The sequence below is a fragment of the Typopeltis vanoorti genome, chromosome 8 (assembly GCF_054136105.1).
Source record: "Typopeltis vanoorti isolate ZY-2024b chromosome 8, IOZ_Tvanoo_1.0, whole genome shotgun sequence".
NCBI lineage: Eukaryota > Metazoa > Arthropoda > Arachnida > Uropygi > Thelyphonidae > Typopeltis > Typopeltis vanoorti.
In genome coordinates, this window is record NC_143556.1 from 104,703,200 (window position 1) to 104,722,555 (window position 19,356).

A 19,356-nucleotide genomic window follows, 5' to 3' on the forward strand; every position below is an offset into this window, starting at 1 on the left:
GCCATTATGGATCAAATATGCATCCTCATACGTTTCATATCCATCATATATTTCAATGTAATATCAATGGTATTAAAATTTTAATATGCACTTCGCATTCATGATAATCTCGACATCTATAGAAGTCTTGGCTGGTAGCTTGGTTAATGAAAAAATTAAACAGTAGCAGTCCAGGAACAGAACCCTGAAAGCATGCCTCTATTCATAGGCCTTCGTTTGGACTCTACTCCTGAATAAACCACTCTCTGATACATCTCCATCAACCACCTGCCTATTTATCTCACCAACCCTATATCCATCCCCATGTGCTGCAGTTTACTGATCAGAATTCCATGTGGCATCCTATCAAATGTCTTTGCCAAGTCCAGCAGCATCACTGTAAACCCATTACCTTTATCCAACTCAGCTGTCACTGTATTAAAAAACATGAGCAAGTTAATGAGGCATGAATACCCTTCACAAAACTATGCTTCTCCCCATACAGTATCCCATTTGTCTATCCATTCCTGTATTTTGCTCTTGACCAACTTCTCCAATACTTTGACAACAACTCCTGATATGTTGATCAGTCGGTAATTTGGTCTTGGAGCCTCCTTTATGCAATGGAACTATTTTGTCCTCTTTCCACCGACTCGGGACTAACCCAGGACTGAGATTTAGATTCAACAATATGGTCAAGGGTACTGACAATTCCCTTGCCACTTCATGTAAAACTTGAGTTGGAGGTATACCATTCAATCCCATGGCTGTATTCACAATAAGGTTCAGTAATATGCTATGCATCTCCATTTCATTTACTTCGGTTCCCATATAAGTCTTTGGCTCTCTCATTCGTGCAATATCACCACCTGGATGATATACTCTTGCAACGTGTTCACTTAGTGATTCTACTTTTTCGACTGACTCATTACCTCCCTACCATTAGCATTCCTTAAAATCATTCTGCCATATACCTTCTTTTACTTGCAGCATATCGAAAGAACTTTTTTATTATTCTCTTTAGCCTGCATTGCTAACTTCCTTTCATAATCTGCTCTTGCTTTTCTTACCACACTAGTTACCGTTCTGTGCCTTGTACTATTCATGCGCCTGCAGGTCACCTTTCTCCTGAAATTCCCTCCACAACTGTTTCTTTTTCTTTTTTTTTTGTAGCTCCAGCTTGATGATCACATTCATTCATTCATTTAACTCCCACTTTGTTTACTCTCCTGACTCTGGGTATGAAGTCTGCCATTACCTCCCTCAAACACTCCTTTACCACTTCCCATGCACTATCAACATCCAGATCTTGCAGTTTTACATGCCATGGCATGAATCCAAGCAATCTCCTAAGCTTGTCATACTTACCAGCATGTAATTCCAAATAAACCCCTCTTAGCTGAGTGATCATATGGTCTTGCAGGGGCGGCTTATGAACTGCAGCACCCCAAGTTTTTCTCAATACATAAATATATTTATTAATTTATTTATATTTGCTTGTACTATTTAATTTTAACCAACAACCTTATTCTCTTATTCTGTATAAAAAATAATAAAAATCCATCTTGTAGCACTTAGGAGGGCAAAGGAAACTAGCAGCACTGTGTTTACCACATTGTCATATTGCTACACACGCAAGCATATGCACGTCATAGTGAGATGCGAGCTATTAACGTAATGCGGCACTGTCCATCGTGCAGTTGTTTATATGCAGTTTGTTACAGTAGTAGAGTGTTCGTAGTGCTTATCGTGTTTACTCCATCACTTTAAATATTCGGACATTACAATCATGTCCAAAAATTGTAATTAAAGGAATTTTAATAAATTTAAATAATTTTATCGATAATAAACAATATTTTTTCACGTTTAATTTTTACCATAATTTTGATATTTTATTCAAACACATATATACTGTACTTACAGCATGTATGTATATTTTGAAAGTTGCAGCATACCCACGATTTCAAGCCACGGGCCGCCACTGTGACCTAGGTCAAGACCATTATGTTCACTCTCACCAATTGGTGGCAACGCGGTCATAATCGTTATAGACAAATTCTCAGATCGAGAACTCACAAATTCCTAGTATATTCTATTAGATGCTGTTTCAGGTAATTATCCCTTAGTAAATGTATAAAATCCATTTCCTTCCTACCATGTGCCCTCTCCTCCTTCCAATCTATGTTCGCATAGTTGAAATCCCCCATAATAATTACCTGCTCTCCATTCATTGAGTCTATTTGCCAATACATACTATCTCCATCTCCTGGTCTATAGCAATGCTGCTGTATATTTTGTTCTGCTTGCCTCAATCTCACACCATATAGCCTCAAATGTGCTATTTTCACTGGCCTGCAATTGAACTTCTACTCTCTTTGGTTGCAGTTCATCTGTTATCATCAATAAGACTCCTTCCCCCATTCTTTTCTCTCTATCCTCCCTGAATACACTACACCCCTCACATTCTATCCCACTAACTATATCATCTTCTGTTAGAAATGTCCTCCTAATGACAGTAACTTTTGGCCAGCTCCTCCCTACAGGGAATCAATTCTAGTCCCAATAAGAATCACATACTCATATCCTGATGGTAATCTGGTACCATCCTTAATCCACTGATGTTGAGGGGGGCACCTTTTAAGATTCACAAAGAGAAGCACCATCAAAAGCGCCATGAAGTAGAGATGCCCATCTCTTATGCTTTGCTGATGCTGTCACTATCTGGGCACCCTGGTAATGGGTCCAATACCTAGTGCATCTGTAATCATCTTGAATAAATAATAGAACTATGGAAAGCCTCCCTGCAGATGGGTGAGGAGGAAGCTTCAAGCTTTGCTAACTGGATGAAATGTAGTCATGGAATCAACCAGAGAAGAGATGGAATACCGAGCCCTTCATTCTCCACTCTAGCATGAAAATAAGCCACTGGGGTGTCCAAGGGTAGGCAGAGCCAACATCTCACTGCAGAGTGAACTTCTTTATCCATTCGGGATAGTAACGAAACATACGTTCGTCCAAGTACCAAATTGTGGTAATACTAGGAAGTAAATAGAGAGAATAAAGAGCCTTTGCTGTGGCTTAAGAGGAGCTTTCCTCAAAAGAGTAAGCCCAGCTACCAATGCTGAAGAGACAGAAGACCTTCCTTTTGGAGTGAAGAAGATACCCATGTATCTCCATTCTTCCAGGATGGTTAAAGAATGTAATGACCTATTGTGCAGGGAAAACTCAATGTTCTCAACCTTAAGCTTCTTGTCATGGCCTGAAGGGACAAGGGCTAAAGAGCAGGACTTCTCTATATTAATATTAAGGCCTCTGACATGAAAGAGGTCAACTGCCCAGTCGAGGAGTTCCTGCAGGCCTACTTTAATAGAGGCCACGAGAATGAGGTCGTCAGCAAAGGCCATTGCTTTAAAAGAGTGTGCATCAAGGGAGTAACCAATATGGTTAGGAAGAGAGCAAAGAAAATCATCAATGATGCAATTAAAGAAAAGAAGGAACAGAGAATCACCCTGGCGAACTCCCCGAACGGCAGGAATAGAGGTCACACGGGATCCTGTAGTGATAGAAAGGGAGCTACAGTAGTATGAATTTTACTACTGGAGTAAAGCTCATACAGTATTATAAGCTTTACTCCAATACATATGAAATATGTATTGGAGTAAAGCTCCAATACATATGAAAGAAAGGGGTCTGCAATAGATAGTGCTCTAAGAATAGCAGGAAGGGAGACACTATCAAAGGCCTTTTGGAAGTCCAGAGAAACCATGTTGAGAGGCCTAAGGCAGCGTTGAGAATCGGAAAGAAGGGAGGAAAGGACATATATGTTTTTGGCACAGCTATCCGAAGGGATAAAGGCTCTTTGACGGAAGTCATACTTAATATGTTGCTGCAGTCTCTTAATCAAAACTTTATGGAACAAATGGAGAATCACTGGAGAAACTGTAATTGGTCTATAGTCTGCTGCTCTAGTATCTGTGTCCTTCATGGGAATACATATAGTTCTGGAACTGCAAAGATATGGAGGAATTGTTCTGGAGGATAAGTGGATATCAAGTAGATCTTGCAATATCTGCAAAGGCACCTTCTGCAGCCTAGATGCTAGGAATCCATCAGGTCCAGAGGCAGATGAGCTAGATTGGAGAGCTGCTTTAATTTTTTTTGTAGACACTGGATGAAATATTGAAGATATTTGGGATGGACCGAAGCACCTCGGGTTGATCTTGATCTGGAAGTGAGGAGGTGGAGTAGAGAACATTGTTTTCTGAAACTCTACAAAGTCCTTATGATGTTCTTCAAGAGGAGGAGGGGATGGGAGGTGCCATCAAGGATAGTTTTGGCACCTCCCTCTATTCTTCTTGTAGACGGCTTTATTACTGCATAAGCTCTCTTCCTTTGCTTCCGTCTAGATACATTATTTGGTGAACTAGGCTGAGGCCGATTTGTACTGGCTGTTGGTTCAAAGTAGAGAATAGATTTTGGAGGTAATTGTCAAGACTATGAGAGACATCAAGTCCACAAAGGTGGGCACAAATGACAATCAATTCACTTTTCCCTTTTGCATCCTAATAGCCTTGCTAACATCGTTAATCACTGCACCTGGGAAGCATAATTTCATCATTCTCTCATCAAGAACTGAGGCAAGTCTAGAGACCAGAGTCACCACTGTTATTTCTGGAGGTTGGGTGGAAGAATGAAATTCAGATGTTATGGAGGATGGCACAGGAAATATGGAGATATTACCCATACCGTCATGGGGAGGAGACATGGCCATTTCTTGGACTAACAGCTTATAGCCAGCCTTCCTCCTGTGACACTTGATGACATCAGATGAACAATGGGGAAAAACTTCAGCCAGGGCCTCGTTGATGTTCTTGAAACCTTTCAACAAGCATGGGTTGCTAGGATCTTTTTCTTCTTTGTTCCACTGAGCCTTTGCATGCTCCATTCTTATAGCAGCATTGGCCTCTGATGGATGTTTGGAAGTGTGGTGCACCCAAGGCCAATTGCGGTGATGAACGACCAATTGCAGACAGAACAAACGAAATGTCTCAAGTTCATTGCTGCTGGAACATTGATGCACTGATGTTTTTTGCTGGAACCGATGGGCTAGTTACAGATATCACAATTCGGTCTTCTTCTGCTCTGGATGGCAATGCTGGGCCGGGCGACTGGTGCATCACCGACCAAGTCCCAAACCTCAGGATTAATTACTGAAAAATTGTCTCCCACCAATCAGAGTTGGAGTCTATCTTCCTTGGATTACTTGCAGAAAGAGGAAATTAACCTTACCAGAGATGCTGACCCTGTTAGGGAGGAATAGTGTAGTGAGCCAATTAGTCATCTGGAGGTGTAATAACATTATCCTGATGTATAAACATCAGAAGGGAGGCAAATGACACTGGGATTCAAGGTAAAAGAATTTGAAGTGTATCAAGTAGTGACTGGGATATATGTTAATAAATGTGTGGGAATGGATGACATATCACCATATGTTTTAGGTAATATTCAAAAGGAGTTAGTTATGTCCTTGACAAGACAAAGTTAGTTTAACTGAGAGAGCTTTACAATTGTAAGAATTGAAAAGAAGTGAAAGAAAAGAAGAAGGCAAAACATTGCTACTGCACAAGCATGGTTAGGGCTGAAATTTCTAAATACAGTGGGTATATGTAGAATTGTAAATATCTGGAGAGGCCGGACAGGAATATAATACAGGAGTGATTATACTTAAATGCTTGAGTGGTATCTGTGTACCCGCTCAACAGCTCCCCTCCCCTCCCTAAAATCTCTAGTTTCCCTGATTTTGTATACCTCTAATCCCACTTAATTCAATAATACACAGTTTTTTCTGGATGAACACCAAATCCATTCAAATGCAAACCATCCACCTTGTATGAGTCATTTTCTTCATCAAACTGACTCCACAAATTCCACATCATTCATCCTGCATAACACTTTCTCACTCTTTTCTTTTGCTACTTTCAGTAACTCTTTCATGTCCTCCCTCATACTATACTTTTCTTCTTTCAAATCATTGATTCCAGCCAAAACAATCAATTCACTTTACCCTTTTGCATTCTAATAGCCTTGCTAACATCGTTAATCACTGCACCTGGGAAGCATAATTTCATCACTCTCTCATTAAGCACACTTCTTATAATAGAAGTGCTGTATATGATTCTCTCTTTATTTTTTTCCTTCTCTCTCTTAGTCAGGCATTCCTTTCTCTTTCTTTCTTTCTATTCTCAACTGAGCCACCTACTAGATTCCATGAAGGGCTGATTATCATCAACAGCACTCTAGGCAGTCCTCACTGCCCATCAAACCACACCTTAAATCCATTTACTGCTTCTGTATTAACTACATTTTCGGGTAATAAATTCCAGTCAAACATCATTCTCAAAAAACTGCTCCATTTCGATAGGAGATAATATTCTTTTGCCTGCTTTATTTTTTCTTTAGGAGTTTAGCGAAATTTTGTAGTCATGTTCAAACATTAAATTGTAAGGATTTTTCTATTCTTATGGTAGAACTTCTCTTTTGATCTCTCTTCATATTTTTTAGTTCATCTGTTATCCAGAATGTGCAAACATCGTTTTATTTATTGTAACTCTTTTGTGGTACCCTTGTTCACATCTTCCTAGTACACCATTCCTATCTATCAGGCCCTACAGATGTTATTCTATCAATCTGTCCTCATATTCAACATTTCAGAGACTTGACATTATCTTAGTCACTGTTGTCTACATTCTTTCTAATATCTCTTCATCTACTCAAAAAATCAAGTGACTAAATCTGACAAAGCCTGATCAATGTACAATGCAATGCAAACTAATACTACATGATTTCTACATGTCATCATGCTCCTTTTGACATAAAAATCCACCATGCTGGCTTCATGATTTTTAAAATATGCCCCTAAATGTTAGGTCCCTAGTCTAACATCATCCCCAAGTCCCTTATTTCTTCCATCTACATCAACTGGATATACAACACACCATCACCTCATCATTTTCCAAATTTCAATACCTTACATTTTATAAAACTGAAATTGTAGGTCAACTAATCTCCACCAATTGATCTATTCAAATCCTCCTCAAGAGCCATAATATGATGAAGATTTAGAGCACTGGTTCTCAACCAGTGTTCCCCGGAACACTGGTGTTCCACGGAAGGTGAATAGATGTTCCGCAAGAAGTTCTGGAATTTGTCATTTTTAAATTAATTTGTCAGCTCAAATTAATTTAATGATGGTTTAATTGATGTTTAATTAATTATTAATTATCAATTATTGATTAATAATAAAAAATCAGCTAAATTACTAATTAATTATTAATTTATACATTACAAAATAACCAAGGTTTCCATGAAAATTTCAGGATTTGTGAAGTGTTCCATAGTCGAAAAAAGTTTGAGATTTAGAGGGAGAGAGGTGAGTTTTGTTTCTCATAAGACTTCCACAATACTGCAACATCTACAAACAACTATATATCCTCATCTAAACTTCTAATATCTTTAACTTCTGGCCTGGTTTGTCAAGTGGTTAGCACACCAGCTCTCCAAACAACAGGGCGCAGGTTTGAATCCTGCCGTGGGCATGGATGTTTGTGACTATAATTAGGTGGACGATAAATTTCATTGTCAGGTGTGAAGTTGTTGTCTCAATCCCCCCCTGGGGGGAGGGGGATTGAGACAGCCTTCCCGTGCCTAAGTGAAGAGTACAAATTGTGATTGTACTCTTCACTTACCAGTTTCACGTCGCCATAAGCATAAATAAAATAAATTGCCAGGTGTGAAACCATTACCCTGATTATTGGAAGCATGAAGTGGCTGAAAGGTTCTATGTTTGGTCTCTGGAGGGTTTCCGAACCATGTGAAAATAAATTTTTAAAAAAAATTTAACACATAACTTAAACAATAATGGTACTAAAAGAGACCCTCCCATGGTACATCACAATATTCTTATAGGAAATTATTCTCCTCCCCACGATGCTTCCATTGCTATCCAAATTACTAATTAATTATCCAATCGATATGCTATGATTTACAGTTTTTGCTACAATTTACAACTTATCATGATTGATTGGTTGGATTTATAGTGCCAGCAACTAAGGTTGCAAGGCCAAGCAAGCCCTTGGCAATAATATAGATATATTACTTTATATGCATGCTCCCTTGTCCAGCACTGTTGTATTATTGTATAAAATGTATAGGAAAATAACAGAATGCTCAGAGATTTCAGTTTTTACAATTTAAATAAAATTACGTATGAAAGTAAATTTTAAAAAATTAACCTTGTCTTTCTTATCTTGTCGTGCATAAGGAAAACAGGGAATTACAGCTGTAACTCTATATGCTGAAGCAATTTTGCAAGCATGAATCATTATTAAAAGTTCCATGAGGTTGTCATTAATATCCCCACAGCCACTTTGAATAATAAATACATCTTCCTCTCTTACTGATTCAAATATCTTCACCCTTGAAATAATGAAGGTTATTATGTTATAATGATAATAAATACAGATACAACAATATCAAATAATAAATAAGGTTTTAAATTGATAACTTACCTCACTAAAATGATAATTGTAATACAGTTACCAAGACATAAGGGCTCGGTACTGGGACCTGTATTGTTCAGCCTTTATATAAATGATATTGTCAATGGATTGCAGGGGGACATTCAGTTGTTTGTGGATGATGTGAAGCTGGGAAAGGTTGTTGTAGTGGCGCAGATGTGGCAGCCCTGCAAGAAGATTTGAACAAACTAGACAGATGGGCAAATGAATGGAGGTTTCAGTTGCAGCAAAGTCTTGGGGTTTGGGATCCATCGATAGGAGGATGCATACTCGATTGGAGGAGCTGTACTGGAGGAGGCACGGAAGACAGGAGATCTGGGAGTGATGATTGGTGGAAAACTGAGGTTCAGGGGGGGGGTCATGTTGCAAAGGTGGCTCAGAGGACTGCTGCAATGCTGAGAAGGATGCTGACCTGCAGAGATAAAAGAGTTATCGTTCCGTTGTATAAGACCCTGATCAGATCACACCTGGACTATTGTTCTCAGATTTGGTCCCTGGGATTTGAAGGGGATAAATTGACTGTGGAAGGGGTGCAGAGGTGGATGGCAAAGATGGTTTCGGGACTGTACAATATGAGTTATGAGGATCAACTGAGGGAGTGTGGACTGCAGAGTTTGGTGAATAGAAGAAGGAGAGGTGATGTGATCGAGACTTTTAAACTGTTGAGAGGCAGTTACAGGGTAGACACTGGAGAGTTCTTTCATTTGGTGGAATGGCAGGAAGGAGCAATGACACGGGGCCATACCTGGAAGTTACGAAAGGAGGATGTGCGCAAGAGGGAGAGTGGTTTCTTTGCATGGAGGATGGTTGAACCTTGGAATGCATTGTCTGAGAGAGTGGTTGGAGCGGGAATGTCCAATGGATTCAAGGAGTGGTATGATAAACTTTGGGTTTCCTAAAAATGACCTCCCACGATGAGTCTTTTGACTCCATGGATGCCTGGATAATAATAATAACAATAATAACTTTAATTCATTGTATCATAAGAAATTAACATTTCAGCCTGAATTAAAATTCCAGTCCTATGGCTTTCCCCAGGTCAAAACTAAATTACAGTATCTTTTTACATGAAGATTATTTTTCAGTTATTTTTCTTTAATAAATTTAATTTATTTTTTACAATAATAATCATTACAATATAATTAATCACACTGTTACTAACATAGACCATTTAATAACCATTCAATGTCACACTCCTACTTGACACTTTATTATTATGGCTCCACCAGGAAATCCATGGACTCATTGAAGGAGAGCCTTTCTTGTCCCTGATGCCTAAATATTAAATACCTATCATCTCTCTCTCTCTCTTTGAATATATTAGCTGAAGATACACTGACATCTAACATTAGCACATTCCAAATACATTTATCCCACCATGGATGTTGCATGCTTCTTGACCACACCATTAGCTTCCAGAAATAACCTTGAATTCTATTCCCATCCACAATAATAGTGCTGGACAAGGGAGAATCTAATATCTATATATATGATATCCCTTAAAACTTGCAAGTTTCTTATAATATCTCCTCTCCTTTATCTATTCCTCAAACTCTGAGGACCATATCCCATAATCTATCCTAATACATGCAATTCTATAGGCTAGCATCTTAGTTACCTACTACTGGGCCTTTTCGATAATATTTCCATCTCCTCTGAACACAAGTGACCATATCTGTGCACAGTAGTCCAGATGTGGTATGCCTGTAAAAGCAAATAACTTTTTTTTCTTACAATAAGGGTTCTCTTTGACATTATATTAGTTATCTGTCATGATGCCTAAAACACCTTACCAGCAATCCCTAAACTTTAATTCTCTATCCACTATAATACTGAGTCTCTAGCTTTGTTGATTATTTACAGCAAATTCCCATTAACATAATACTCTGCATTCAATGTCCTGAGTCAAAAATGTATAGTCCTGCACTCAGAAACATTAAACTGACACTCATGAACATTTGTGCATAGTCTGTTCACGTCAACCTCCAGAGATTCTATATTAGATATATTGCTTATCACTCAACTTCACATCACCAGAAACATACTGATATATCCATTAAGACCTTCCCCAATTTCATTAATATATAATTTATACAACAAAATTGGCATGGAGAGTATATAAGGAGAAAACAAGTGAACAATACAAGACCCATACAAGAAAAGTGACCTGCATGGTGAGGAAGAAAAATAAGACTTTGAGAAGAAATTTGCTAAATAGGCCAAAGAAAATTACAAAAATATTTGCTATGTGACACATAAAAGAAAGAATGACAGTGGAAGGATAAAATTAATGCATAATAATAGTATTGAGGCTATGAAAGCACACAAAATAGTTGAGTTACTGAGTAACCACTTTGCAAGGGACTGTTATCCAAGTGAGGAAACTTGTGATATCAGAGTTTGGTAAATTGGAAGGAAGTACTTAGAATAATGCAGAATCTCAATGCAAATACGGCTGTGAGATTAGGTGGGATATCAACTTGTATACTGCAAGAATGCACAAAGGAAATGGCATTGCCTTTGACTAGGCTGTTTATTATTATTATCAACAGATCTCCATGGAGTCAAGAGACTGATCATGGGATGCCCTATTCTCACATTAACAACTCATAATACCTAGATTTAAATGCATTCACTGTCCCTGCAATCACCACACTCTTAGGTAATGCATTTCAATCACCTACCACTCTCCATTCACATTCAAAAAGTCTACTCCTCACTCACACACACTTTATACAGCTTCCAGGGTTAGCCTCTGGTTCTTCCCCCCTGTCTAGGATATTCTATGAAAAATCTCATCACTAATCTGGTATTTACCCCTTACCAACTTATACATCTTGATTATGTCTCCCCTCTTTCTTCTATCCACTAGCCAATGTAATTTGCATTCTCTAATCAGTCCTCATATTCCACATGACAGAGACCAAAAACCAACTTAGTCAATCTTCTCTGAACTCTCTCCAACATCTCATCATCCTTTTGAAAATCTGGCAACAAAATCTGTGCACAGTAATCCGTATGTGGCCTAATCAAAGTTTTCTACAATGGAATCAAAACATCCTTACTGCTACATGTCAGTGTTTTCTGCATCATTCTCTTAATCTGCTGTGTGGTCCTCACAATTTTAGCAAAATGTCCATGAAATGTTAAGTCTCTATCCAACATAACCTGAAAATCTTTCATATACTCCACCTCCTCTAAAACATCCCCAACAATCCTATAATCTGCATCCAATCTTTGCTTCCCAAATTTTCAAACTTTACACTCTGCAACATTAAACTGACATACCCACACACACTTTTATTCAGACAGTCTATTTAGGTCTGCTTGCAAAGCTACATCTGCTCTACTTCTCATAACTCTCCCCAACTTTGCATCATCTGCAAACAACTGTATACTACCATTTAAGCTCTTTATAATATAATTTACATACAAAATAAACAACAATGTCCCCAACACATACCTCTGGGACATGGCACTAATCACTTTCCTCTTCTAGGATAGCACTCACCCCCCCACACACACACAATGTGCTGATACCTATCAGATAGCCAATCTCCAATCCAATGCACTAATCTACTATCCAGCCCATCTGTTCCAGTTTAACTATTAGCTTGTCAATTGGCAATCTATCAAAAGCCTTTGCAAAATCTAAATATACTACTGCATATGCATCGCCCCTCCTGTCCAATGTATTCATCTCCTTGTTATAATAAGTAAACAGGTTGCTAAAACATGATCTTCCTTTAAGTAATCCGTATTTAAGTATTTATATATATTTAAGTAAACACCATGCTGTCCATTACTGAGAATTCTACTACTGTCCACCCAGCTCTGAATCCTTGTCCTCACTAGCTTCTCCAACACCTTGACCACAACTTCGGACAAGCAGATTTGCCTATAATTTGAAGCCTTAGTCTTATCATGCTGTTTATGAAGTGGAACACTTTTCCCAATTTTCCACTACTTTGGAACTTGAGCCAATCTAAGACTCGTGTTAAAAATGTAGGTTAAAGCTACTGTTAACTCACTTCAACATTCACTCTAGACATTCGGTGATATGCCATCAAGTCCCATGACTTTGTTGACATCAAGTTTACTCAATTCCTCATATACCTCCTGCTCACTCACCATCAGTGGTTCCTTCCCCACTCCTACTGCTCTCAAGTTCTGTATTTTGTTGCAATCACACAGATGGAATACTTTAATGAACTGCTCATTAAACACCAACTATATCCTCCTCCTCAGTGTTTATCATTCTCCCATTATCACTGACTAACATCCTCCTCCCATAATCATTCTTCCTTCTACTGGCCAATATAAAAAAAAAACTACTTAGGATGTCTTTTAGGGTCATTTGCTGACTGTGACACATACTGCACTTTTGCTACCTTTACTAATTGAGCTACCTTCCTTGCTTGCTCCTTCATAATTGTATTTCACATGTAAATGATTATCTTCACTCATCTTGTGATGCCTCTCAATGCCTTTTTCCCTTCTGGATTGCACACTTCAACTCTTTAGTCATTCATTTCACACCGACTTTATTTAATCTGTAGAAAGTATTTTTACCTTGGGTATAATTATGTTAAAGATACCAAGCAATTTTAAACTTGGTTTTACTGCATTTTTCCCAAGTAAGCAAACAGACAAAAATGTCAAGTTTGCGCCTGCAAGTGATGCAAGACAAGCTGATCCTACAGGTAGTGCAAGACCAGGGCAACTCGTGGTAATCTCCTGACCTTTGGAATAAACTCAGTCACTGCCTCTGCCAGACACTTCCTCACTTCCTGAGTATAGATCAAGCAGTACTGATTTCCTTCTCATGCATTCCTCATTCCATGATATCACTGCAAGCTGCCTCCTGAGGTTGTCATAATCACTTGTCTTATAGTTCCACGTATAACCCTTAATCACAAAAGTCCTGATATAGCTGGCTACCACCAAAGTGATCCTTTCCTCATCACTTTCACCAAATGGAGGATGATGCGACACTTCATTTACAACAATATCTTCTGATGAGATAATCAAATCCAAGACCCTCGATCCACATGTGGCCTCTGTTACATACTGTTTAAGGTAGTTATCCATTATAAACTCAAGAAATTCATTCCCTTTGGTTCCTGATGCTGGCACTACACTTCACTTCAGTCTATATTACCATAATTGAAATCACCCATAATGATCACCCTTTTCTTATTAGCCAGACCAATTTGTCTAAACATCTCCTTCTCACTGCCTTCCACATTACCAGGTCTATAGCAAAATCTTACTAAAACATTTCATCCTATCCACCTCCACTTCACACCATACTGCTTCAAAATCACTATCAGTATTTACTCCTCGCATCTTCACTCTAGATGGACACAACTCCTTTGCAAACCATCAATAACACATCTCCTTTTTTTGATTTTTTGTCTGTCTTCAAAAAAAGACTATATCCCTCCATCTCTATTCCTATCAGAATGTCATCCTCGTTCAACCATATCTCACTTATAGCAACAATTGTTGGGTGAATGAACTCTATCAATGCTACAATTTTATTCCCCTTGTTTTGAATACTTCTAGCATTTGTAAAACATGCACACTAGCTCATTTCTCTTTCTATAATAAGTTCCACTAATCCCACTTCTCAGACATGACTCCTCTACTCTCCCCCCTGTCCATTCCTCTCATCACTGATATTACACCCCTCCCCAGACCTAAATGTCACTCCCACATCCTTGACTGTCTTAATCCTTGCTTGCCCACTCACATCTACTCCTGAAACTATCATCTACACTATTTAAATTAAGGGGATATTAATCCCACATTGTTTTAAAACCGAATAAGAAACTCAAAGATTGGAATCAGAGAGTTTCATGCCGAATATAGTAAACTATAAAAGTATCGGCGATTACTAGTGTGAGCTAATGTAAGTAGTCCTAGTATGTAGTACAATCTCGGGCAACTCGTTGCAAAGGTGAATAAAGTTCTGATCGCTATTCTTGGTATTTTCCATAATGTAAAAACACATTTCCTAGGAAATGTATGCTGTTATTATATGGTGGGAGGTCACTATCCAGACCGGTTTCAGCCTTTTTTGAGGCTTCATCAGTGAGTAGCTAGACCAAATAGATAGACAGATACCAAAGGGTATAGCAAAAAGAACTTAGATACTCTGCTATGCGAGTTGTCAAACAGGTGCAACCATTAAGTTACTTAAATATAAAGAGCCAATAGGCTTCATTTCGGCAATATAAACATTATTTAAATTAAGGGGATATTAATCCCACATTGTTTTAAAACCGAATAAGAAACTTTACATCATGGAAAATACCAAGAATAGCGATCAGAACTTTACTCACCTTTGCAACGAGTTGCCCGAGATTGTACTACGTACTAGGACTACTTGCATTAGCTCACGCTAGTAATCGCCGATACTTTTATAGTTTATTATATTCGGCATGAAACTCTCTGATTCCAATCTTTGAATTTCTTATTCAGTGTTAAAACAATGTGGGATTAATATCCCCTTAATTTAAATAATGTTATTATCGCCGAAAATGAAGCCTATTGGCTCTTTATATGTAAGTAACTTTATGGTTGCACCTGTTTGACAACTCGCATAGCAGAGTATATAAGTTCTTTTCGCTATACCCTTTGGTATCTATTTGAACTAGCTACTCACTGATGAAGCCTCAAAAAATGCTGAAACCAGTCTGGGTAATGACCTCCCACCAATAATATAACAACAGCATACATTTCCTAGGAAATGTGTTTTTACATTATGGAAAATACCAACAATAGTGATCAGAACCTTACTCACCTTTGCAATGAGTTGCCCGAGATTGTACTACGTACTAGGATTACTTGCATTAGCTCACGCTAGTAATCGCCGATACTTTTATAGTTTACTATATTTGGCATGAAACTCTCTGATTCCAATCTTTGAGTTTCTTATTTGGTTTTAAAACAATGTGGGATTAAGATTAATATCCCCTTAATTTAAATAATGTTTATATTGCCAAAATGAAGCCTATTAGCTCTTTATATTTAAGTATCATCTACACTTTTCACACAATGTCCCCCCCCCGTCCACCCTTTGGAAACTCCTTCTCTCTCTTCACTTGCACCATTCACCTCTTCATTCATAAACTTGCCTACCTAACGCTCCTGCTTTTCCACGACACCTCTTGCTTCCTCAGGTGTTATGTTCACCTCAGTCATTCTCTCTTGCAGCAACACTTTACAAGTGGCTCATAACAAATCCATTCAAATGTTGTCCATATCTTTTATACAGCTCTATCCGCCACCTCAAACTTATGCTAAACATTCACAAAATGAACTCCTTTCTCCTCACACAACTCTGCAAGCACACCTTTCATAATCTTTGCTCACCTTCTCAACTCATCATTATCATACCTGGGCAATACGATGACAATATCACCTACCACACTTTTATCTTTCAAGCTCCTTGATAGCCTCATGACATCCTTCTTTACATTCTTCTTGTTACTAGTCAAATCATTCATGCCAACTACCACTACCAACTCTCTTACTTGCATACCCCTCTTATCCAATGCTTCAACCATTCTGCTCATTCTACCTCCCAGAAAACAGAACTTGTACACCTTTCACTCACCACATCTCTTATCATCAAATCTCCATGCGTTAACACTCTCAAATCATTCGATATTTCTTTCAAATCTTTCATTCCATTCCTCCTCCCCATACAAGTCCACAATTCTCCTCAGCACATTTCTTATATGTTCAATCTCTTGCCTCATCTTTACCAACTCTGCTTTCATATCTTCATTAATTTTTCAATGACATTTAAGCAAATTGCATTTTCACTACCTTGCATGTCCACTGTCTTACTGCTCACAGCCACTAACTTGTCGCAGGCTCTCTTACCATTGTTAACTTGCCACCATCTCACCAACGAACATTGACTAATTGCTACTTTCACCGACTGTTTTACTGTTACCATTCAAGCACTCAGCTGTACCATCAACTCCGCCACGATCTTTTGCCCACTACTGCTTATATTCAATTATATTTCATAAATTCATATGTTGCACTTATTACACACCCAAACTCTCTCTCATGGCATCTCACTATTTTCAAAGCATTTATGCACTTGCATTCATCTTTCACATCATCTTAAGTTTCACGGCCATTTTACTCATGCTCAAAGCTGCACACAAAAAACAAAGAAATTTAATAAATAGAAAATTATAACTACACCGAACACCACCTACCAATCAGAACTATCATTTAACAATATTTAAAAAACGAATTATTGCTAATGCCGTGCTAATTCTAAATTTTACACTTTTCTTTTCACAGCAATCTCAACAAACACAGCTCTCTTCAGCACCTAGTGGCCACACTTAAGTTTAACTTAGGAATTAGTTGGTAAGGTCCCAAACAAGTGAAAGGAGGGCAAAATAGTTCTGTTGCATAAACATGGCTCCAAGACTGCAGTAGTCTCAGGAGAGGTAATAAAGATACTGGAAAAGTTGGTCAAAACAGAATTCAGGAATGGGTGGATAATAATTCATACTCTACAAGGACTGCATGGATATGTAAAGGGTAGGTCATGCCGTAGCAATTTATCTTTTTATGATAGAGTGACAGTTGAAGTGAATAAAAGGAGTGAATGGTTAAACGATGATACTGCTGGATTCTCAAAGGAATTTGATATAGGGTACCACATAGAACTCTGATACACAAACTAAAACAAAATGGGAATGGATATAATCTTGGTGATATGGATATGAAGGTGGCTGATGAACAAATGCCAAATAGTAGTGTATGGAGGTGCAGATTTAGAAGAAAGCAGGCAACTGGCAGTCTGCAATGCACTATGCTTTTATCACTGCTGTTCGATTTACACGCTGCTTGGAAAGAAATCAACAGACATCCCCCATGGGCAAGGTGTATCATTCTATGTAATGAGTCACATGTTTGTAGCCGGCAGCATAAATTGGAGGAATATAATGCACCCAAGTCAGTGCAACTGCATCGGGTTGAAATGGCTTCGAGAATGCAACTGATGGAGTATGAAAGAGGAGTTGTGATAGGATGACATGTTGCAGGCCTATCTGTTTGTCAAATTGGGCCATTCCAGGTCAACAATTAGTGATACCATACTGAGATGGAAATACAGTGAGTCAACTGCAAGTGCTACCTGTAGGGGATGACCCATCACACTCACCAAACAAGACTGTAGGGTGCTACAAAGGATAATAAGTAAAAATCGCCATTTGCCGATTGACACATTGAATGCACAGTTCCAAGCATCGACTGGAACAGAAATCGGCACCAAAACATTCAGAACTGGGGCTCAACAAGATGGATTTCCATGGCAGGACTACAATATGCAAGTCCCACATTACCTGAAACCAACATGCAGCATCATCTTCAGTGGTGCAAAGGGTACAGTGGAACATGGAAGTTTGGAAAGCTGTGCTATGGAGCGATGAATCATGTTATCTGCAGACATAACTCAGATTTCTTGCAATTTTCTCTATATTTACTAAAGGTACATCTTACTTTTACTTGCCAGGAAGTTTTCATATGATTTTTTTATTAAATTTAATTAACTTTTTATCTTTACAGACAACTTCACTAGATGCCTTTTTGGCTAAATCATTTGTCTCCATATTTTTCCTAATAAGTCTATAACATTTGGTTCTTGTTTTTATTTTTTTTCAAACTTTTCTTTAGACTCAAAGGTAAGAATTGTGACTGGAGTTCATTTCTGAAAGAAGTGATCACAACTTAAAATTTTTAGATATATATATATATATATATATATATATATATGTTAAAGATACCAAGCAATTTTAAGCCTGGTTTTACTCCATTTTCCAAGGTATTTTTTGGTATTTCTAGCCTGGCTCCCACTGATGAGACCTCAATAAAGGTCGAAACCGGTCTGGGTAGTGGCCCCCTTGCCTTTAATACAAAACATCATACATCTCCTCTAGGAGATGTGTTTTGGCATTAAGGGTAAATATTAAGATTAGTGATCAGAGCTTATTCTACTTTTACCATGAGTTGCCTCGGTCTTGCACTATCTGTAGGATCAGCTAGACTTACAACACTTGCAGGCGCAAACGTGACTTGTTTGTCTGTTTGCAAACTTGGGAAATGGAGTAAAACCAGATTTAAAATTGCTTGGTATCTTTAACATTTATTATACCCAAAGTAAAATACTTTCTACATATATATATCATCATCATCATCATCAAATTCCTGCCATGTACCCTCAAGGGGTGTACAGGATATGATAATACTACATGAAAAAATTACATCATTATAGTTCGCCCACCGATTAGAGAACCTTCGACACTTCTGCGCATCTCAAAAAAAGGAGAATCCATTCCGATAATAGGGTAATCAGTCCGTATTGTGGGATGAGTTGTTTATTATTACCGGTCAGAAAATTAACTTCTCTTTTATGATTATTGCAGTTAACTATGTTGCTTGTATAACAGTTGGAAAATTTTACCTATAAAGCACGTGATTTCACGTGTTGGCGACCAATTCGGACGTCCTTCATTTCTTTCTCCCCTTCAGCATGAATCAACTATTCTTGGAAAGACGCAAAGCAGGGACCTACAAACGGTGGGCAAACTATACTAACTTCCTATCTACAATTTTTCTCCAAATCAATCTGTTACTTGTCAAGACTCCAACATTATCAGATCTTATATTTCTAGCATCTAAGGCACTATGTACCATATCACTCCACCTATATCTTGGTCTTCCTTTGGGTCATTTTACTGCCAACCTGGCAGAGAATAATTGT

At 38.2% G+C, this 19,356-nt stretch overlaps 1 protein-coding gene across 1 annotated transcript in view; it reads right to left on the bottom strand.

Annotated features, from left to right (window-relative positions):
• The window catches only part of LOC150104249 (ribose-phosphate pyrophosphokinase 2-like), a 185,770-nt gene that overhangs the window by 130,501 nt on the left and 35,913 nt on the right, over positions 1-19,356 (bottom strand). Inside the window, exon 2 of the mRNA XM_090396866.1 lies at positions 8,271-8,454. Within this exon, the coding sequence (XP_090252992.1) occupies positions 8,271-8,454 (184 nt within the window). The remainder of the gene's footprint in view (positions 1-8,270; positions 8,455-19,356) is intronic.